Source organism: Periplaneta americana, chromosome 7, assembly GCF_040183065.1.
Source record: "Periplaneta americana isolate PAMFEO1 chromosome 7, P.americana_PAMFEO1_priV1, whole genome shotgun sequence".
NCBI classification, from domain to species: Eukaryota; Metazoa; Arthropoda; class Insecta; order Blattodea; family Blattidae; genus Periplaneta; species Periplaneta americana.
In genome coordinates, this window is record NC_091123.1 from 127,161,719 (window position 1) to 127,186,507 (window position 24,789).

At 37.2% G+C, this 24,789-nt stretch overlaps 1 protein-coding gene across 1 annotated transcript in view; it reads right to left on the reverse strand.

Moving 5' to 3' along the window:
- Nucleotides 1–24,789, reverse strand: part of Cad96Cb (protocadherin Fat 4-like Cad96Ca) — a 315,489-nt gene that overhangs the window by 227,290 nt on the left and 63,410 nt on the right. The window contains exon 2 of the mRNA XM_069831307.1: nucleotides 1,369–1,509. Within this exon, the coding sequence (XP_069687408.1) occupies nucleotides 1,369–1,444 (76 nt within the window). The 5' untranslated portion in view covers nucleotides 1,445–1,509. The remainder of the gene's footprint in view (nucleotides 1–1,368; nucleotides 1,510–24,789) is intronic.

Sequence of the window (24,789 nt, forward strand, 5' to 3'; positions counted from 1 at the left end):
ACCTGGGCTATTGTATGGATGATGATATGTGAATTAATGATGGCGAAATGTGTCCGAAGTCCAACGCCGAAAGTTACCCAGCAATCTGCTTAAATTGGTTGAGGGAAAACCATGGAAAATCCTCAACCAGGTAACTTGTCCCAGCCAGGATTTGGACCTGGGCGCGCTCGTTTCTTGGATAGACCTGCTAACCATTACTACACACAGGTGTACTACAATTTTAGCTTAATAGTCTTTCTTGTTACTGCTAATTTGGAAAATTCATTCATCATTATTTTAAAAACGCATTTTAATTTAATTTAGCACTACAAACTGTATAACAATTCTCTTAATCTATTACCTTACACACACACACACACACACACACACACACACACACACACACACACACACACACACACACACACACACACACACACACACACACACACACACTCACTCACTCACTCACTCACTCACTCACTCACTCACTCACTCACTCACTCACTCACTCACTCACTCACTCACTCACTCACTCACTCACTCACTCACTCACTCTCACACACACACACACACACACACACACACACACACAAAGTATATTTGTACATACAGCAATTTTTTAGCATTGAAAGATTTATAGCACTATATCAAAATAGCCCTCTACGTGTATCACAATTGCACACACACAAGGCTATTATGATACACTGGTATTGTTTTAATCTTATCCATTATTACAAATAAAAAATAAAATTATTTCCAAATCCTTCATATATTTCTAAAGTAGCACATGTCTTGATTTTATTTTTAAAGCCACCGGCGTGGCTCAGTCGGTTAAGGCGCTTGCCTGCCGATCTGAAGTTGTGTTCGGGCGCGGGTTCGGTCCCCGCTTGGGCTGATTACTTGGTTGGGGTTTTCCGAGGTTTTCCCCAACCGTAAGGTGAATGACATGTAATCTATGGCGAATTCTCGGTCTCATCTCGCCAAATACCATCTCGCTATCACCAATGTCATCGACGCTAAATAACCTAGTAGTTGATACAGCGCCGTTCAATAACCAACTGAAATATTTTTATTTATTTATTTATTTTTTCAAATTTGTAGCCTATATGCTTTGATGGAAAAATTACAGCAAATGATTGATTTTTTGTATCATATCTCTACTTCATCCTAGTTGTATTGTCAATATATTTCCTTGTAAAAATTAATTTTTTGGAACGCCATTACAGAACAATAATACAGCATCAAGTTCAAAGAGCCATGAGATAACAGAACGGAATTTTGAACTAGACATTCGCTATTGTGTGAGAGACATCGGACATGTAACAGACCACGCAACTGGAGTTTTGTTCGCATGTCGTGTACATGTTACAGGTTCAGGTCACTTACTTTGCGCGAGCACTGTTTGGTGCATGAGGAGGAGAATCCAGACAACACCCAGGTAGCGTAGGTACGCGGAGGCCATTGTCTTGTCGGTAACTGCATGGGGCGGCCGTCTTCCTTGCGTCAATCACACCTCCGGGTTCCAGTCTGAAAAATCAATAAATTTCATTGCCAATAATAATAATTTCATTACTTTTATCATAAGTAATAAGTTACGAGTCCAACAGTGAGCTTCATGTCGTCGGTAAGCACTGGCGAAATTATCGAAAAACTGAACGCACGAGTGATATTTGCTAAGACAATTTCGTGAATGGAATATTCTATAAACAGTATTAATAAAATGACAATAATAACATACTTTTATTCAGTTCAATTTACTCGCATATCGAACTTCGCAAATTGGAACGGCTTTCTATTATGCTTTAATAGGGCTACTACTTACCATCTAGTGTTAAGAATCTGAACTACAGAAAAAGAATTGATTTTTATTTACAGTTAGAGGAAATAAACGAAGGCTTTTCAGCACAGATATTACACTACAATGCTGTTTTTGGGCGTGGAAAAAGCTTAAGATACAGTATAGCATCCTGGTCTCATCTACAAACTATATCTGGCAAGAATTGAACCCAATCTAGTTCGCCTTATAACAGAAGCTTTCAAGTAAAATATCAAAACTCATTATCTACCATTAAAGAAAGCGAAGCAGGTGTTCCCCAAGGATCAATATTATCACCTTTCTTATATAATCTCTACATCGCAGATATTCCAACCTCAGCAGAAGGCTTCATTTATTATATCCACTCATCAACCTATTCAGGTGATACAGCTTTCACATCAACTTAAAACTCCATACTTTTCTATAAACAAATTACAACAATACCTCTCAGCACTAGAACTATGGCTTCAGAAATAGAAAATCAAACTCAACGTAGCGAAAAGTCAAGCAACAATCTTCACAAGATGTTGTTCTAGACCACACACAAATATTACTCTGCTACAGACACCAATCCCATGGACATTAACAGTTAAATATTTAGGAGTTACATTGTATTGTCGACTTACATGGCTACCACATAGCAACACTAAAATAAAGAAAGGTTATAGAAGGCTTCATTTATTATACCCACTCATCAAATCTTCTGCTCTCAATTACAAAGTTAAAGTCAACTTAATATACAAAACCCTCATTCTATCTGCTCTAATCTACGCAGCTCCAGCATAGGCATTTATACCAAAAACTACAATAAAGAAACTCCAAATATTTTAAAATAAAATCTTACTTATTATTCATAGAAGTGGCAGGGATACACGAACAGTTCAACTACATGACGACCTGGAAATAAACACTCTTTCGACAAACATCAGAAATATGACAATGAAACTCTATCGCAAGACTTCACAAAACACCAACCCGTTAATATATAAACTTGGTACTTACTCAACTGCAACAGACAAGCACCGAAGACCCAAAAGTATTCTCACCACCATCTTTTAATAATAATCAAGCTGTCACTACATGTCAGGATACCTCCATACCCTAGAGGTCTGGATCCTTCATACTCAAGGCACAGTTCACCATGTTAAACAACAGCTAAGAGGAAGGATCGACAGATTGACATTCTATCTACCCTACAACAGAAGAAGAATTTATTTACAATTCAGTACTACGTAGCATCTAGTGTTAGAAATTTCAGCTACTGATGAATAAGTGAAGAGTGGAATGATATGAAGTAGCGATCCCCAACCTCTGGTCCGTGAGTGATTTGAAAAGGGCGTCCGCAGAAGCAAGGTGTGTTTTCAAACGGTATTTAAGTTAAGCTTAACTTTATTACATTCTCTGATTTTTATCAGCTTGCTGGAAGATATATTGTTTATCTCAGACTTTTGGGACACAAAATTTAACAGAAATGAGTTCGTCTGGGGACTTCTCTTGCCTTGCAAGTACTGTATACCTAGCCGATATTTTTATGTTTTTAAATTCTAACCTTTAGTACCCAACTTTAACTGTGTTCACCGTTCAGGAAAAAACTGAAGCAACTATAAAGAATTTAAACTTGTAGTGTTGCTGAGTTATTAACCGATAATTCGCTTCATTTCCATTCTCTCACTGACTTTCTAGCAATACATGAAGACGAATTCTGGTCCAATATCTTTGGGCATTAGAATTGAAGGCACATTATTCGTTCTGCATAAAAAAAATCTGTATTAAAAAATCTTTTTTTTTTTTGAAACAAATAACAGTTTCCCCTTAAAAAATGAAGAGGAGCTGTTGGAATTGTTAGAATTATCTTTTGATTCGAGCTTAAAAGTCTTGTTTCTTACAACGTCCCTGTTGCAATCTTGATGCATGCACTATTCATATATCCCGATGTTTTTCGAATTGCAATAAAACACTTCATGTATCTTGTGCGAGATAACATTTTCCGCTCAGTGTTCTTGAAAACAAACATACAAGTAAACTTAACGTTGAGGTAGACTTGCGAAAATTCGGTTAGACTTCACAAACCAACACGAACTATCCCACTGATAATCCACATCACGTGTAAAAAACTGTTCATTTTTTTTTCGCAGAAATTACATGATATGACGTAAAATAACTTTGTTTTTACAATATGTATGTTCAATCCTTCAACTGCAACTGTTGTAATTATCATTGGTGTTGCGTCATCCACTTCACAGTTCTGCCAACTTGTGCATTAATATTTTATGAAATTACCTTCGTATTAACTATTATTTTAAATTTATTTCTTTATTGAATGTTTACCATATATGTCTGTCCAAATATTTACAGTAGATTTACTGCACAGTATTTCATCTGAATGATCCGTTGATAAGCAACTGACGTTAGAATAGTGTGACTTAACTCATTGCCGTTGCTAAGCAATTGACGTCAGATGTTGAAATTTTCGTAACATTTCAATTATTTTATTTATTTATTTATTTATTTATTTATTTATTTATTTATTTATTTATTCTAGTGTAGTTAAGGCCATCTCCCATCATAAACGTTTCCCGTTAATTGTGATAAATTAGGCCCACTGACAGTGGTATCATATTCTATTCTTGGTTAAATACGGAAAAGAAACTGGGAATTTCTATAAAATAACATTTGAGGTAGTGACATTCATAATGATTTCTTTATTAGGTACAGGGTGGACCAAAAGAAGTGAACTCTTTTATTTTATTTATTACTAAATAACCTTAAGGAGTACAACAAAAATAGAAATGTGCATTGAAAGCCAATAGACTGGAGGTTATTTATGAAAAATAATATTGGGTATCAGCCAGGACAATTCAATGGACGATCTCTTCATGACGAACGAGGTGCTGTGTGGTGTGGGGTTATGGCTCATCGTGTATTTGGCCCTTTCTTTTTTGGGAACGAATAAGAGAAGGCTATCACAGTGAAAGGTGAAGTTATCGCTACATGTTGGACACGTTCCTGAGACACATTGTTGAATGTGGAAAATGTTGATGGGGTATGGTTCCAACAAGAGCCACACTGCAAGACAAATCATGGCTTTGCTTCAAACGATGTTTCCAGCTCATGTGATGTCTGGGAATGGAAACATTACCTGGCCTTCGAGATCACCAGATCTCCCAGTCCCTGATTATTTCCTCTGGGGGTTCCTCAAGGATAGCCTGTACCAGAATAAACCAAGAAGAGTTATTGCTCTCAAAGAAAACATCGTATAGGAATTCGCAATCTCTCGCAAGAAACTTTGGAGAAGGTTATGCTAAGTGTGGTGACTAGAATCCGTCAATGTCAGGACATGAATGGTGGTCATATGCCCAATATTATTTTTCATAAATAATCTCCAATCTATTGCTTTTTAATGCACATCTCTATTTTTGTTGTACATTTGGTCAAAATGAAAGTAGCCGGTCTCTTGAGCAGTGAAAATTTTCTGTCTCTTCGGGCGAGCGTGCAGTTCACTACCGTAAACCTCCTGCGCCGCTTTAGTTAACTCCAAAATACAAGGCGCTGATTTGGGCTACTTCCACAGCATGCTTTGAATTTCCATAGAGAATTTTTTGTTTTGTCCTTTTATTTTTTATACAACTCCTTTTAGTATAATATAATCAAATAATTTTGCTTATGTTAATTCATGTTACAGATAATTACAAACTTGGTGAAAATTTGTGGTTATAATTCCAGAAAATCGGGATATATTTTGTCATCAGAGTTATGGTTTTTCTTCTTATTTACAAGTACTACGTTTAGGCCCTGATGATCACTGATTTAGATTAGTATAATAATCATATTCCCTGTAGCACAACTTGCAAATTAATTATTGCCAATTATTTAACCGTCAACATATTTACTGGATGTTTCTTAGGGAACAGAGTGTAAAGCAGCAGGGAGTAATAAAATAATTAATACAGCATTTTAATATGAAAACCCGTAATTGTTGTCTTTAGTGTTACTTCCATCTAGCGTCAAAAATTTCTATTAACACGAAAAAAATAATAAAGCGAAAAGTACTCTAAACTGTTTATTTCCATTGATGCATTTAAAAGGCAACAAAAAAGTTTTGTAACTCCACTAATATTTGAACTTGCAACCTCACGAATTCTTAACTAACGCTCTACCAACTATGCTAAGAGTTTTACTGCAGTCAGAATGGCATTATAACGAGCAATGGTCGTACTCTACTTGAGAACCTATTATACAATAGATAGTGTTTGTGTTACAATATTCACTGTTTAAACACTCTGAACGATCTGTCTGTTTTAAATCTCGTATATGAATTATTTTCTCGGAAGATTCTAGTGATTAATAGTTGTGTTCCCCATTATAACTACTAGAAGAATATACGCAATCTTTTCAACAAAACCTGGCTGTCCCGAGCGCTCATAGAAATACCCGATTGCAATTTAGTCTCTCAGACACCGGCCACTTTCATTTTTACCAAGTGTATCTCTTAAGGTTATTTAGTAATGAATAAAAGAAAGGAGTTCACTTCTTTTGGCCCACTCTGTATATCTGCATTGATATGTACAGTAAGTTCGAAATTTCCTTTCCCATCGGCAAAAAAAAAAAAAGTGAACTTGTTGTTTCGTATCCAAATAATGACGTGATAAAAGAATTCACAAAATTAATGTACTCCTCTCATTTTAATCGCGTGGTACTTCAGTACAAAAAGACCTTTAAATTTTATGGCTTGTTAAATCAGATGGGAATGTAAAGTGAGGACCCAGTGCCATTGCAACCGAAAGAAAATAACCCGTTCACACAGTTAATTTTCATGACTTCCCCGACCCCTGACAAAGAGAAGCGGCAGTTGTTTCCCACACAGTAAACAAAATCTCTGAAATGTTTCTTTTTACTAGCGAACATACGTGTACCTCGCAGTGCTCTCACCTGGAGCCCGATCTTCACACATTAAGTCCCTTTAAAGTGATCTTTCTCGTACAATTTGTTGGAATTAAGTGCAAAAGTTTATATCTTTTTTATTACACGGTTCCCGCTTCCATTTGACCGTGGGATAATGTTTCAATGAAAGGACGATAAAAATTAGACGTCTTGTCTTTACTACGTATGCTTTTGGTTGCGTTGCATACACACAGCCACATAATAGGATTTAGTAGAGTTGTTGCTTTGTTGAATAACAATTATATTAAAACATAGCATACTTTCGATTTTAAAAATTACGAACAGTAACTTCAGAATTGGTGATTTAAAATATAGTAATAACTTAAGAGATATCACGCTATTGTTTGGTAGATGTGGTCATCATCTTCATCATCACGTATGTAGTCTATTTTACAAATGATACTTATAAGTAATTATCTTTGCATTTCTAATGTATTTAGATTAACTAGTAACTTATGTAAGTTTCAACAATAGTCTTTCACTTACTTACTTACTTAGGCCTACTTACTTACTTAATTACTTACAAATGACTTTTAGAGAACCCGGAGGTTCATTACCGCCCTCACATAAGCCCTCCATCGATTCCTATCCAGAGCAAGATTAATCCAGTCCCTAGTATCATATCCCACTTTCCTCAAATTCATTTTAATATTATCCTCCCATCTACGTCTCGGACTTCCCAAAAGTCTTTCCTCCTCAGGTCTTTCAACTAATACTCCATATGCATTTCTGGATTCGCCCATACGTGCTACATGCCCTGACCATCTCAAACGTCTGGATTTAATGTTCCTAATTATATCAGGTGAAGAATATAATGCGTGCAGTTCTGTGTTATGTAACTTTCTCCATTCTCCTGTAACCTCATGCCTCTTAGCCTCAAATATTTTTCTAAACACCTTATTCTCAAACATTCTTTATCTCTGTTCCTCTCTCCAAGTGGGAGTCCAAGTTTCACAACCATACAGAACAACCGGTAATATAACTGTTTTATAAATTCTAACTTTCAACTTTTTATAGAGCAGACTGGATGACAAAAGCTTCTCAACCGAATAATAACAGACATTCCTCTTAATTATTTATTTTGCGTTGTGGTGGACAGAACAAACGTTGCCGAGAGTTTTTCTCGAGGTACTGCCCTTCTTCCCCTCTTTCAATCCACCAACACACTCTATTTCTCCTCTGGGGTGATGTCTGGGTGTAATACTGGTTTCCGATACTGATCTAGATTCCAAGTGCTTGTAGCTCCGGGTTCTAGGTTCGGGCTCGTCAGTAGAGTGGGTTATTTTACGACGCTTTATCAACAGCTTAGGTTATTTAGCGTCTGAATGAGGTGAAGGTGATAATGCCGGTGAAATGAGTCCGGGGTCCAGCACGGAAGGTTACCCAGCATTTGCTCATAATGGGTTGTGGGAAAATTCCGGAAAAAAACGTCAACCAGGTAACTTGCCCCGACTGGGAATCGAACCCGGGTCACCTAATTACGCGGTCAGACGCGCTAACTGTTACTCCACAGGTGTGGACTCGTCAGTAGAAGATTAGACTTTACCTGTAGGGCTCAGAAGGATGGCCGGTCTGTCAGCGTCGGATTCACGAATTCTACCCGAGTCAGTCATAGGACTTAGAAGACAATCGTCTCGTATATCTACTCTACTCCGAATTCAACCCTCGTGAAATTAGTTAAAACCACTTCAACATTATACACGGGATGCGGAAATCTAAATAGGATAAAAAGTGAAATCTTTCATTTGTATCATAATGCTACGGTGTTTGAAGTCCTCTGTGACAAGTTTCTTGTACCGAATTTAATGAACCGTCGTGCTTCTCACTGTTCACTTGTTCGCTCCCTTCAGATTCAGAGACTTGAGGTTCAATGCTGGAAGAGTAACAAACCTCAAGAATTTTAATTCTGTGGGATGTCGGCACAACCACAAGGAGGCCGCCCCGCAACTTTTTGTCCAGGAAGTGCATTTCCAGTCCACTGAAAGAAGGTTCCCAGATAAGATGTTCCTATTTCATTAATGTAGCAGCCCTTCATTAGATTCGCCTTCCAACCGTAGCCTGTCTTGCGTTTGGGCGTGATTCGGTTCCTAGTTCCTGTTGGGCCCCATAAGGGTGCGAAGTGAATGAGAGGATCACTGTACATTTTCATCCTGTTTTTTAATATGTAGATAAAGAGTGAGCCAAACTGAAGTAGGATTGAGCGACTTCTAAAATGAAGACTTGTTAGTGTAGAGGACTTGAGAGCAGGCGGAATAAGCTGATGGAAAAAAAAAACTTGGAAATAGACAGAGAGAAGTTGAGAGGAATCGCGAGAGTAGTCAAGGCTCAAAAGCACTTGTAGAGTTGATGATGATGTTGATGATAATGATGATGATGATAGTGTTCCTTGCTTCTTTATCTCTAAGAAGCAATTTCAGCTTCTGCGCAACCGTATTCCCTCATATGCGACCTGCAAGATAGTCGCAAAAGAAAAATTTTGTAGTAATTCTTAATACAAAATATGTTATCAATGACAAATTTTTCTCGACAACTGCTCAGTGAAATTTTAAATTTATTTAGCCGGTTGTATACATAAAAGTATGTTACATATGCCCTATTTTTCTATATTTGTATTTTTTAACACTTCTGAGAAAAGTGCACCCAAAATTGAGGAATTTAATATTGCAAGATATGGAAACTTTGACAACATTTTTCTGCACTTATTTTTTGTAACATTGATACACTTTTCTCAGAAAATATTATATCCAGAAGGCTGAAATTAATATACAATATCAATGTGATGGCATTTTACACAGTAGATTAAAAAATAAGTTTATTTCTATCTTCAGCAAGAATAAAAAATAATTTGCAGTAATTCTTAATGCAAAAAATGTTATCAATGAAATGCCTTTTTTTTTTTTGTCACCAACCGCTCAGTGGAATTTAAATTTATTTAACCGGTTATATACATAAAGGTACGTTACATATGTCCTATTTTTTTATACATTTGTATCTTTTATAACTTCCAAGAAAAGTATACCCAAAATTGAGGAATTTAACATTGTAAGACATGGAAGTACAGACTCACCTTAATTAACAAAAAATAGAAAGTAAAAAGAGAAAAAGGAAAACACAGATATTACAGTAATTGAAACTTTATATTGCCTCCCTGAACAATAATTTTTAATTGATTTCTTAAAATAAGGAGCATCAGCAAATTGAATGTTCGGGAATTTAGCTATTATCTTGTTATAGAGCCTTGGACCAAGTTCCTACTATGATTATAAGCTACAGTTCAGTTGTGGTACATTTTGGTTCTGTCAAGTATATGTTGTCTGATCTTTTAGTTTTATATTTATGTGAATACAAATTAAATATATTACGAGTTTTAGAAACGAAATTCAATAAGACTTTGTTATAAATTTGACGGATATTAAATACTTAAATTCAGAACACAACAGTTCTGAAGGATTATCAAAAAGCTTATTAAGATATTATTATTATTATTATTATTATTATTATTATTATTATTATTATTGTTATTTTCTGTAGCGTGTTATTGGCATGAGGGAGGTACTAAAAGCACAACCCCATCACACAATATCCTATTGTAATATAGCTTGTACTAATGAGAGATAAATCATTCGTAAAATAAGATAGTCGAGTAATTTCATAGGATAACAAAATAGTGATTGTTTCTCAATTTTTATTTTACCACTGCTGCACTGTTGCGAAAGGTATAATTATATCTTAATAGATTGTAGATCTTTAGTTTGGAAAGGACTGTAAATAAGGACTGATTAAATTACCATCTGTCGTTTCTTAAAATTAATATGAGGACGAAAATCATTTTGCCAGTTAGACGTATCCACGTTCGTGATGATTGACTACAGGCTATGCCCCGCTGTGATAAATGTTTGATGTTACTATCAACGAGTAAACAGACTTAAAGGTAATGTAATAAAACTTTTCAGTATCATGTCTGTTGGCTTTCTGCATAGTTTCTTGAAGTGAAGGTGCTGTAGCATATATATATGTGAAGAAATTGGTTAATATATTATTCAGAAGGAGAAACTACGACTTTAGGCTCGGCAAAACTAGTAGTAATCATAGCAACGCTTGATGGTCATTGCAAACCGCGGGCATGTGAAAGTGTTATGTGAGTGACGTATTGCGTGATGCTGCTGTGGTTGTTACCCAAGACACATCACATCTCATCATTCTGATTTGAAAGGGAAGGAAATTATGTTTCTCTTGAGGCAAATCATCTTTCACTCTTTGTTTAAATATTTGCTAAGTTAGTCAAGTTCAACAGCTGATGCAGGGAAAGCAGAATCAGCAGTAGATTCTGGAGAATCGTGAGGACGGTAGCAACAGGAGGTGTAAGTGTATATGTAAGGACAGGAAACAAGAATGTAGGAGCAGCAGTAGGTGCAGGAAGAACAGGTGAACACGAGATGCAGGAAGACAGGATAGGGCTATAGGAAGTGCAAGAAGATAAGAGTGCAGGTTCTACAGATTATGCAGGAAAATCAGAATCATCAGCAGATTCTGGACAAGCAGGAGGACGGTAACAGCAGCAGATTCCGGAGAAACAGTAGGACCGTAACAGAATATGTGGTGGAGTGTGATTTCAAGACCTGTGATTTTGTCGCTGGTTCCGACCGTGACTACAGTTTCAAAATCACAGCTCCAAGAAATCGCCATCTTCGACCGATATGTGGCTCAGCGATGGTGACTGACGTACGTATAATATAAAGGACCCATAAACATACACTTTTGAGTCCACTCCTGGAGTGTACATTCTTGAGTGTCAGGAGTGCGCGTTCCACTCACTCCACGATTTGACCACAGACGATTCAGTTATGAGTGCATTTCTGAGCGAGCGAAATGCCATTATTTTTTTAAATAAAATTAGCGGCAGCTATCATAGTTATAGAAAGTGAGGAAGCAGAAAGTAAAAAGAAAAAAAAACAAACGATACTGGACGAAGAACTGACTTCTGCAAACAATACATTTGGTCGTGTGAATTTAATTAAAGCTATGTTCATTAATCAGCTGAGTTTGCTTATATGGAGAGCTAGAATGGATTGCAAGGAAGGTACTGTCCGTCTGAGAGGTTATGTCGCATCCAAGTTGCTCCAAGTTTTTATTAGCATAAGCTACAGATTTCACTTTCCATAAACATTCGTGTTGTTGTTAGAGTTTTATAAAATCACGCATTATCTCATTGCGCATTTGCCGATTTTCTGCCATGTTCACTCCTGGAATGCGCACTTATTAATTTCAACAGGTTGAAATTCCACGTGACTTCACTCCACACTGCCCTGTATCGTCCATACACGTGAACTTTTGATTGAGACGCCTGAAGTGTGCATTCAAAAGTTAACTCAAGAGTGAGCGTGAGTGGGCCGCATAACAGTTGCAGAGTCCGACAGCTGCAAGTGAGAAGATTAACTTGAAGGACGACATAACTGGGATCTAATTAATTTTCATCCAACTCAAAAGGTTAACGTCGGCAACTCTTCGATACTCACGCTACAACGCACTCGCTATATTCTTTCACGAATTATTCACTCAATCATTCGTAAACATTCTTGGCGAATATACGCGCCCACACATCGCGATTACGCAGCGTAGAGTATGTTCGGTTATACTCGCCATGTCAATTCGCAGAAGAGCGATAACACAAACATCTGTCGGTTCGTGATGAGAAACATTCACAATCACCAAGAATCATCCGAACGCAAAAGCACACCGTGACTAAATTGCTATTATGTTGTCTAGCCGCGAAACCAGGTAACCCGGGTTCGATTCCCGGTCGGGGCAAGTTACCTGGTTGAGGTTTTTTCCGGGGTTTTCCCTCAACCCAATACGAGCAAATGCTGGGTAACTTTCGGTGTTGGACCCCGGACTCATTTCACCGGCATTATCACCTTCACCTCATTCAGACGCTAAATAACCTGAGATGTTGATAAAGCGTCGTAAAATAACCTACTAAAAAAAGCTATTATGTAACAGCTATTTTTCAGGAGCTGTGACGACAAAACGCTGTCACAATCCATCTCTGAACAGCAGAAGGTGCAAGTGTATGTAAGGACAGGAAGCAGGAGATAGGAGCAACAGTATATGTGTAGGAAGAACAGGTGAACATGAGAGGCAGATAGGACAGGACTATAGGAAATGCAGGAAGTTAAGAGAGCACGTTCAACAGATGATGACAGGAAAGTCAGAATCAGCAGCACATTTCAGGGAAGGATGAGAAAAATATCAGCAGCAAGTGCAAATGTAAGTAGGCTAAGGACAGGAAAAAAGTCTATAAGACCTGCAATAGGTACAGCTCGATTCAACGTTATTGGCCCATGTCTTTGGTTGTTTGGCTAGTGAGCGAGCTGTGTGTTGCGTCATAAGAAAGAAATTTAATCACAAATGTGCATAGGAGGGGAAGAGGAAAGAGGAAGAATGTAAATAATGCCTATGCTTGTACTCGTAGCTGAGAGACACTCATGTTAAGAAAATGTAAGTCATCATGACATTGGTTAGTCAACAGACGTAGTGGTTAGTAACGGGACGTGTGGAAAAATATTGTTTTTAAGGCGGAGTATACCGCGACATAATAAGAAAGAAGTATTTGGTGTTATAGCTCGCGCAAGAAACGATTACCGAAAACCAATGGTGGCGTTGCTGTCTGTTTTGACGTGTATATGTAGGCACGCCGAGGGAGGAGAGGTGCGAGCCGATGGAAGTACTGTCTCTTCCAAGAAGATGAACAAATGAGGACATCACTGTGAAAATAAAGAACGTAGCAAGAGAAAAATTCGAAGCTAATTAAACGCGCAACATATGTTTACGAATGAAATAATAATACCGTGCGATACAAGACACGTATTCACATGCAATGGAACAAACTAAAGTCGTAATGTAACTATCACAACGCTAGACTGATTCTGTCGATGTCATTTCTCTTCCGACTGTACTCTTGAATATCATTCAAGCTATCTCGTGACCTTTCCTGTCGCCTGCTCTTCCTTATCGCATTGTTTGATTCGCATTCCTTCCGTCTGTAATCCGTACTTGCGAGACATATACGACTGCGCGGCCTGACCTGTGTGACCCAGCCCGCCAGTAGTGATGAGTAACTCTCTCTCAGTCTATCTACTTACTTTTTGCAGGGACCAAAATATTCCCTGAAGGCAGAGCAGGTGAATACGAGGTGCAGGAAGGCAGGACAGGATTATAGAAAATGCATGAAGCTATGAGAGCAAGAGAAAACAGATTATGCAGGGAGAGCGGAATGAGCAGCAAATTTCAAAAAAGCAGGATTGTAACAGGACACAAATATAGGAAATTCAGGAGCATAAGAAAACAGATTCAACAGATGATAAAGGGAAAACAGGAGCTGTAGATTACGGGAAACTGGAGGACAGTAACAGCAAGAGATGCAAGTGTCTGCAAGGACTCGAAACAAGAGCATAGGAGCAGTAGTATGTACAGGCAGAACAGGTGAACATAATATGCAGGAAGGCAGGACAAGAGTATAGGGAATGTAGGAAGATAAGAGAACAGGAGCATCAGGTGAAGCAGGGGAAACTGATACATCAAGAGGTGAAGGAAAAGCCGGTGGCGACTTTCTTCAATGAATGACAATTCGTGCGACATTTTTCACATGTCAGGTTAACGATCTTGGAAGTTTTGATGTTAACTTTCAATAGAAGACGATGATCCCGTCTCGTGGCCCGCGGAAACTGCTCGCTCTGAGGAACAGCTTCTGATGGGCTGATATAATAACGGAGAGAAAGTTGAACAACAGTTGTGCGTAATTCGAATACTGTAATGTGGAAATACGTTGCGGCATCTTCGGTCACTTTGCAAACTTTCTACAAGCGTCCATTATGTTGAATTTGATGCTAAATTCTCTAGTACGTACAAAAAGTAATATTAAGAAAACAGAGAATTTAATTTCCTACCTTTTTCCTACAGTATCTTTCTCAAACAACTTTCCCCACTCGGCCAGAATTCTGAAAATTTTTGCTGGTCAGTTTATTTTCTTCGGTGCTTTCAAGTCTCTGTGACTGTGATTCTGATTACATTAGGCGTTAAACGGGAAGGTTCTGTTCAGATGATATGTCATTCAGTGTAAATTGATATTTAAATCGTCTTGAAAATGTGATTATTCATTGTAAGAGCTGACAAACCAGGAAAACAACTGTAAAAGATTAAATTTTTTGAAATAATTATGTAGGTATCGGTACTATAATTGCCTTTGACGTATTATATAATGAGGTAATACTGTACTGCTGTCCATGGATGATGTATTTCAATAAAAACATTATAATAGGTAATGTATACAGACCTAAGTCAAAATTGGAATACCCGCCAAATACGCAGTGCTTGTATTCCCACGCCTTAGGCTGACCAAATGTTTCATGGTCCAGCAGGTGACATCGGCAATTTCAAGAAAAACCAGAAACGCATACCTAGTCACTCCCCATTGAAATGTTAAAGAAAATACATGCAACAGTAGTTACAACGATAGAACTTTTGCACATTAAACTTATAGAGTATCTTAAAGGTTTGAATTAAATGTATAAACACACGTAACTCCTGTATGTAGATAATTATAGTTACTAAGAATTCAATTTCAGTACTGATGCATGTATGGAAGTCTTCCACATAATAGCCCTATTGTACACACTGAATTCTAACACACACATTTTACAATAACTTGCCTGAAGAATGTATCTTTTTAAGGATCTGTTCATTCCTGTACAGCTTCACACTAAGTTCTTCAAATGAGGAAAATGAAAGTTTTCTTTCACTTGTAGACTTAACAGAGCTTTAACTGTTTCAACTTTTTTTCTGACTTTTTATCAGTCCAGATTGAGTTCACTGTGGAGAAAAGTCTTTCAACTGATGAATTACTGACTGGAAGACACATGATTAATGACACTATTTTGAAAAAATTTTCAAACGGAATGAATTTTTTCTTGAAATATTGAAAAATATCGTACCACTTTTCACCTGTTGGTTTGTCACAAAATTTCTCGTTTTTGAACTACTTACAAATGGACGGTGCGGCAGTTTTAACACTTCCACGCAACGCGAATGCTAAGATGACCAAAGATGAAGAGGCTATGTTCTTCTTAAAGAGTGCAGAATATGTCATACTGTGCTCGCAAGTTTCTTCTGTCTGATATTGGGAAGCGTTCAGAAATGTGCATGAATTGCAGCAGTTCCATCACGATCCTTAAATATTTAAGTGTAAAATTTTATTGAAACAAAATCAAAGCTTCTGGGGACAAAGTTAAATTCCGGGGGACAAAACGGGGACATTTGCTCCCCGTGGACAGCAACTCAAAATCGGGGACTGTCTCCACGGAAATCGGGGATGTCTGGTCAGCCTACCACGCCTGGTCTAAACAAATACAAATCGGCCTATTAATTTATTTTGAGTAAATTTATCTCCGAATGAACAGCACTTGTGGTACTACTATGACAAGCATATTCTTATACAAATGTCTGTTGCGTGTTTAATTTTACTTATATGTCTAAAGTGGCTTTAGAAGCGCATTATAGAAGCATCCAATTGTCAAATTAATTATATTTAAAATTTCTTTTTTTGCGTTTTCCTTTTTCTTGATTAGTTCAATTTCTTCCGACTTTTCTCAACACAGACTAGTAAAGGTAGGGGAAACTCGGTTAATTCCGCAGTACGGGTAATTTCTCAGTAGTGCATATATGATTTTACTGCGGCTTTACAATAGCGTGAACGTAAGTTTTGAGAGGCTTTCAACAGGAGGCATGTCCTCTGCAGTGCTGTAGAAAAAAATCAAGGATATTGGTCGACATCTCTGTCGGCAAAACAGTAAAACATCGAAAGTTGGCTGTTTTTCGTGTTTTGCTACACAGCTGTGAAGAAAGTGAGCATTGTTACATAGAAATTGTTCCTTTTATGTTACTTTCAGAATGTATTTCATAATAATTATTTACGACTGCGTAATTAGCCAAGTCCTATTGCGGATTCATCCGCACTGTTTCGGAATTACCCGAGTTGTTCTTTTCCAACTGTAATGTATGTACAACTAAATATATTTGCATTTTAATAGGTCTCTCTATCTCATTTGGTAATGAAAGGTTTCGTCCATGTCTACATACCTTGAAAATATTTTTCAATAAACATTTTGATAAAAATGTGATATATTTACTTCTTAATATTGTGGAATTAGCGGAGTCTTCCTTATGTTAATACTTGTTTGGTTAACTGTACGTGTTATTCCTAAAGTGGCTTTAGAAGCGCATTATAGAAACATTCAATTGTCAAATTGTTTATATTTAAAATTACTGTTTTTTTTACGTTTTCCTTTTTCTTGATTTGTTCGATCTCGTTCGACTTTTCTCAAGACAGACTAGTAAGCTTAAATGTACAGATAAATCTTTTGAAGATACGGTGCATATATCCAGAAGCTGCACATGCTATCATTGTGTGATGAGATTCGACATCCAAGATGACGGATACAGTTCACAGTGTGCCGCCGTGTTCCGGTCCGGGGAGTGGAACCGACGACATGTACTGCGAAATAACAGTAAGTGCGTGGATCCACCTGTCGCACAAAAACCCGCGCTAACGGGGTCCTCGCTTCCTACACCAGTTCCATGCAAATTACAGAATCACATTCTTATTCTCTTTGTTCTAGTTTTGTATCACGCCACAATTACACGAGCAGGGTTACCACTTGCCTCACTAACGCCTCTAGTCATGATCTCTATGATCTCCTTCGTCTCTATTGCCTGGTGCATAATTAATCACTAGACCGAGGATATGTATGAAAATGCTTGTTTTTATTGATCCATCATGCTTATGAAATGGTCTACTCATATATCTTTGTGTTACCAACGAAAAATAATCTAATAAGATTAATTTTATTTCGCATATTGTGTGTATTTTAACAGTTTCGGTGAAAAATTCATATTTTAATTTAATATTACTAGGAAACGGATGCCAATGAAGTTATTTTAATTTTAAGGCGATGATGCTCTTTAATACAATAATTCATTTTATGTCATAACAAAATATGCAATTTTAAGTTTCATTTTTTTTTCTCGTGATGGGAATATTGTACGAAATAGAAATATAAAAATTGGAAATTTATCCTTTGAAGAGGTGGAAAATTCAAATACCTGGTAGCAACAGTAACAAATATAAATGATACTCGGGAGGAAGTTAAATACAGAATAAATATGGGAAATGCCTGTTATTATTCGGTTGAGAAGCTTTTATCATCCAGTCTGTTGTCAAAAAACTCTGAAAGTTAGAATTTATAAAACAGTTATATTACCGGTTGTTCTTTATAGATGTGAAACTTGGACTCTCACTTTGAGAGAGGAACATAGGTTAAGGGTGTTTGAGAATAAGGTGCTTCGGAAAATATTTGGGGCTAAGAGGGATGAAGTTACAGGAGAATGGAGAAAGTTACACAACACAGAACTGCAAGCATTGTATTCTTCACCTGACATAATTAGGAACATTAAATCCAGACGTTTGAGATGGGCAGGGCATATAGCACGTATGGGCGAATTCAGAAATGCATGTAGAATGTTAGTTGGAAGGTCAGAAGGAAAAATACCTTTGGGGAAGCCGAGACGGAGGATATTAAAATGGATTTGAGGGAGGTGGGATATGATGATAGAGACTGGATTAATCTTGCTCAGAATAGGGACCAATGGCGGACTTATGTGAGGGCGGCAATGAATCTCCGGGTTCCTTAAAAACCAGTAAGTAAGTATTTAAGGGCATCGTCTTAAAGGTAAAATAAAAATAACTTCTTTAATTATTGTTTCTTAAATTATGAATTAACGTAAAATTATGATTTTGCTAATGAATAATCATCATACACTCCAGTGAATCATTCATTATCTTTCGTAATGATTTCCTCGGAATCAAGCCTGGGTAAAGAAATCTCAGTATAAAATCGTCTTCGAGGCTCAAACTTTGAACCTTCCGTGTAGAAAACCGGCATAATACGTTATGGGTTGCCTGTTAGCAGGGTGTGTATATAGACAACATTCACGCAATGTCACTTTCCTTAGTTTTATAACAAGTACTTGTCAGTTTCGCAGTAATTACAGTAAACAATTGATGTTTTAGCTAATTAATGTGAATAGTAAGACGGAAAATGAAATGCAAATTGTTTCAACGAAAGAGCATGTAACGCATGGGGTAAATAATATGAACAAAGGACAAAAGATTTAACACTGTGGATGTCACGAAGTAGCTTGAAGTGTCATAACATCCTGTTGGGATTAACGACAGAACACAGGCTATGTAGAGCATGGCTGCCTGTACGCCTTATGTAAGAGGAAATACAAGAAAATACCTGAAATTTTCGAGAGCTACTTGAGGAAAAGAAAATAGGTAGGCTATAATGACTAAATGCTGTAACCTTTTTTCTTTTATTAATGGATTGCAAAGTTAAATTTAATAATAATAATAATAATAATAATAATAATAATAATAATAATAATAATAATAATAATAATAATAATAGAGGTTCTGACTGATACTTAAATCTATCATATTGTAAATCTCATTTGACGATATGTCAGAAGAAGAGCAATAATTGTTTGTATATATATCAAGTCTGATTAGTGAAATATGTTGCTAGTCAGTGAAGGGGGAATGGGATTGACTACTCCACCTCATTATCTCCTGGCTTAGTTGTCTCACGAGTGATGACATATTTGTGTCACTTATGACATGAGGTCTCAACCTGTCTTCGGACAGTTGACTAACAACAATAAAATATTAATAATACTTAGGATACTTACGACTTTTAAGGAACCCAGAGGTTCATTGCCGGCCTCATATAAGCCCGCCATCGGTACTTATCTTGTGCAAGATTAATTCTGTCTCTATCATCATATCCCACCTCCCTCAAATCCATTTTAATATTATCCTCCCATCCACGTCTCGGCCTCCCCAAAAGTCTTTTTTCCTCCGGGCTCTCAACTAACACTCTATATGCATTTCTGGATTAGCCCATACGTGCTACATGCCCTGCCCATCTCAAACGTCTGGATTTAATGTTCCTAATTATGTCAGGTGAAGAATACAATGCTTGCAGTTCTGCGTTGTGAAACTTTCTCCATTATCCTGTAACTTCATCCCTCTTAGCTCCAAATCTTATTCTAAGCATCTTATTCTCAAAGACCCTTAACCTCTGTTCCTCTCTCAAAGTGAGAGTCCAAGTTTCACAATGATATAAGAACAACCGGTAATATAAGTGTTTTATAAATTCTAACTTTCAGATTTTTTGACCGCAGACTAGATGACAAAAGCTTCTCAACCGAATAATAATACGCATTTCCCATATTTATTCTGCGTTTAATTTCCTCCCGAGTGTCATTTATATTTGTTCCAAGATATTTGAATTTTTCGACCTCTTCGAAGGATAAATCTACAATTTTCATATTTACGTTTCGGAGAATATTCTGGGCACGAGACATAATCTTATATTTTGTATTTTCGGGATTTATTTCCAAAACTATCTCTCTACTTGCTTCAAGTAAGTTTCCGTGTTTTCCCTAATCGTTTGTGGATTTTCTCCTAACATATTCACGTCATCTGCATAGACATACATCCACTAATGTAATCCGTTCAATTCCAGACACTCTCTATTATCCTCCACTTTTCTAATGGCATATTCTAGAGCGAAGTTAAAAAGTAAAGGTGATAGTGCATTTCCTTGTTTTAGCCCGCAGTGAATTGGAAAAGCATCAGATAGAAACTGGCCTATACAGACTCTGCTGTAAGTTTTACTGAGACACATTTTAATTAATCGAACTAGTTCCTTGGGAATAGGAAATTCAATAAGAATATCATATAAAACTCCTCTCTTAACCGAATCATATGCTTTTTTTTAAATCTATGAATAACTGATTTGCTGTACCCTTAAGTCCCATTTCTCTCCAATGTCTGTCGAGTACAAAAAAATCTGATCAATAGTCGATCTATTACGCCTAAAACCATATTGATGATTACCAATAATTTCATCTACATATGGAGTTAATCTTCTCAAAAGAATATTGGACAACATTTTGTACGACGTCAGCAAAAGTGATATTCCTCGAAAGTTACCACAGTTAGTCTTGTCCCCCTTCTTAAAAATAGGTACAATTATGGACTCCTTCCATTGCCCTGGTACAATTTTCTTTTCCGAAATAGCAAGTACAAGCTTACAAATTTCACTAGATAGTGCGCTTCCACTTTCTTGCATTAATTCTGCTGAATTTTAGCGATACCTGGAGATTTGTACTTTTTCAGATTTTCTATCGCAATTTCGACTTGAGAAAGTGTGGATTCGGGTATAAATGGCTCAGAAGTTTTTATTTGAATTTTTGAAAAGTTACATTTGTTCGGGTAAAATTTCTGCGCATTTGAAAGACAAAACTAAAATAAATTCTTTCTACCATGTATTATAATACACTGCTCTCTTAAATTGGCTAAGCATATCTGGAATTAAATCATTGTCTTTCCCAAAAGACACTATGAAATGTTTCATAGAAAACAATTTTTATCACGAAAAAGAACCAAAATCGAGCAAAATTATATTCAACATTTTCTTGTTTGAAATATCTCAAAAAAATAACTTCCCGAAATTAATGACTTTACTTATGGTTCACTCTGTACAATTGTATAATTATTGTATTGGAAAATTAATTAGCCTACTTATTTACTTACTTACTATCCAGTCATAGCCCCTGTAAAGTCTGTGTATTTAAAGTGTAATTTCGTTGTTTTAAACTTCACTAATAGCTTCTACACCCTGGCCATAAATGGTTGTACGGTAGGATATTCACGACAAAGAGATGTTACGACGCGAGCTCGGATCTTCATATGAGAGAGCACGAGACATCTCATTGGTAACAAGCAAGAATTATTGCCGGAGGGATAATTTGTAACTCACGAGTGAGAATTTTGTACATAGTCAAAGTTCTGTCGTATCTGTTGGTCAGTTGGGACTTCGACTGGTTGCAAGTTTAGTCCACATTGAGGATTAAAAGCAGTTTAATGTATGTGTGAAATGTTTCCATATCAATTCCGCAGCATCGCATACAGTATGTCTTGAAACGGAAGTCCCCGCGTCATATGTGGGTCAGAAATTACAATTTTTATGTGCATTTGTTTCGGAAGCACGAGCAACCGGAGTGAGTGATACAATTGTTCTTGCGGTTGCTTGATGATTTCTCTATGATACAGCAAGTCATGATTTATTGCTTGTTTTCCTATATTTCAAGCACAGAGAAAGTACTATACGGTGTAGAGAGACGTAGATAAAACTTCGAAAGTGTTTGGTTTGAGATATTTCTTAAAGTGTCTATATATTAAAACCAGCAAGCCTCCTTCGCATTCATAGTTAATTGCAATGCATAGTGCGTAGTTATGTTGATTTCGACAAAGAAAACAATGATAAAGGAGAAAATAACGAGACTAGTAGAAGAAAAGCAAGGGTCGAAGAATGAGAGGAGAAAATGAGAAATGGACACAAATGAGAAGACGAGAGGAGACAAAAAAGAGAGGACGAGGGGTAAAATGAGAAGAAAAGGTGAGATATACTCGTAGGTGAGAAGACTAGGAGAGAGAGAAATGAGAAGACGAGGGGAGACAGAAATGAGAAGGCAAGAGGAGACAGAAATGAGTAGACGAGGGAAGACAGATGAAGAAACGAGAGGAGACAGAGATGAGAAGAAGATGGGAAACAGGAATGAGAAGACGAGGGGAGACAGGGAAGAGGAGACGAGGGGAGACAGATGAGGAGACAAGGGGAGAAAGATGAGAAGACAAGAGAGTCAAGGAGAAGAGATGAGGAGACGAGGGGAGACAGGGACGAGAAGAAGAGGGGAGACAGGGATGAGGAGATGAGGGGCGTCAGGGATGAGTAGACGAGGAGAGACAGGGATGAGGAGACGAGTGGAGACAGGGATTAGGAGACAAGGAGAGATAGGGATGAGGAGACGAGGAGAGACGAGGATGAGGAGACTAGGGTAGACAGGGATGAGGAGTCGAAGGGGAGACAGGGTTGAAGAGACGAGGGGAGACAGGGATGGGGAGGCGAGGAGATACAGGGACGAGAAGACCAGGGAAGACAGGGATGAGGAGGCGAAGGGAAACAGGGATGAGGAGACGAGGGTCGACAGGGATGAGGAGACGCTGGGGCCCCCTGAGGTATTTTAAAATGTGAAAGAGAGAGTGGTGTGCGGAAAGCAACGGGAAGCTACCGCATTTAGCTTTTCTAAGAAAAACTGCAAACATGTCATGATGAGTCTTTACACGGTAGAAGATTCCGGAAGTAAATTATTCGGATGTCCTGAAGGAGGATACTGGGAAAGGATACATTATGACACAACTCAACCGGTAGATGACATTAAGATACATGGATCAAATGCGAGAAAAAGAGGAAGACAGAAAATAGGAAAGATGGAGAATTCTGGGTTTGCAGTTAAAGACCTGCTCTTGGGCAGAACACAATGAATGAATGGAATGAATGACTGGAATGAATGGAATGAATGAATGAATGAATGGAAAATAAACGGGTAAATGAAATACTTGATAGAAACAAAAAGAAATGGAAATAAACAAATCGAGAAGATAAAGAGGAAAGGAAGAGAAAATTACGAAAGAAGAAGAGAAAGGTAACGAAAAAGAATAAAGAAAAGAGCGGCAATGGAAGAAGGAAAATGTAGAAAGTCTGATGAATAAAGTGACAAGGAAAACGAAAAAAATAAGACGGTAAGAACAAATGAAGGAGGAAAAGTTGATGATGATTATGATGTTACTATTGTTATAAATCTTTTTGACCCTGAAGAAATTTATTATAGAGAGAAATCCTTAAAAGTTATTTTATAATAACATCTGAAACATGGCTCAATTTAACAAAGTTCGTGGCACAGTATTTTCACTGAAAGTGTGGAAGCTGTTGCATGTATAGTTGGTGCAATATCCTTCATCGACCTGCGCTCACGCGATGAATGACAATTAACTTATACCTCCAGCTGAAAACTTTAAATTAAAATGCTATTCCCGGCCACACCTCTTCACCATCAACTCCAAGCCAGAGCCTGTTAGAGAAGGTTTCATAACAGTGACTGAGACGCTGTCTGCAATTATCGAAGTTATTGCGTGTGTATACGAGTATGTGCTTCGTGCAAGAAGCCTACATTTTGGAGATTGTTCCGTGGTTTTACTCAGTCTACAATTATTAAGGCCACTACATGAAACTCACGCATAATAATAAGCGAGAGTTGTCAGTTTCACTTGATGATAACCAAAGCTCGGATCTTGGGGACTTGTGTGTCGTGTGCTTGAGTAAGGTTACAGGCATAACGTACACAAAGCTCACGCTGCAAGTGCTCAGGGACAGTCGTTTGTACTAAGAAAGTGGTCACATCGAATGGCAAGAAGACGAAAGAATAAACTGTGTCACGTCGAAGCCAATGACATTAAGAGAATTACAGGTAAACGGTCTGTTTGAGGAAATAGAAAATACGTGTTATTCGAATGGGTGTTATGGAAGTTTGAAAATGCATTTCTTAAATTTTAGGTACAGAATTTCCTGGAGGAATTCTGAGGAGATACATTATTTTCTTCTAATGCAGAGTTTATATCTTGTAAGTTGTACCACACATAAACTAGAGCTGGAAACGGGCATTCATTGAAAGACATTGCAGTCCTTTAAATTGATGGAGAATTTGTCCATAGCCATGGATCAAGTCGTAGAGGGACCTTCCCTAGTAGTGATACACTAATTGAAAACTATTTGCGAGAAAAATTTAGGATATACTGATCTTTCTCAGATACGAGATCTGCTGAAAATCGAACAGGAAACAGTGACAGTGAAATATTCAGTATTTTATTTAGGCCCAAGACTTTATAATAAAATTTCAAACCATTTTCCAAATTTGAAATTTTTTAAAATTTGAAACTTTTAAAAAAGAATTTTGTAAAATTATCCATGATATATAATAGTAACACATGTACTTTTTTTACCTTTTATTTCTATCGACTATATTCATGT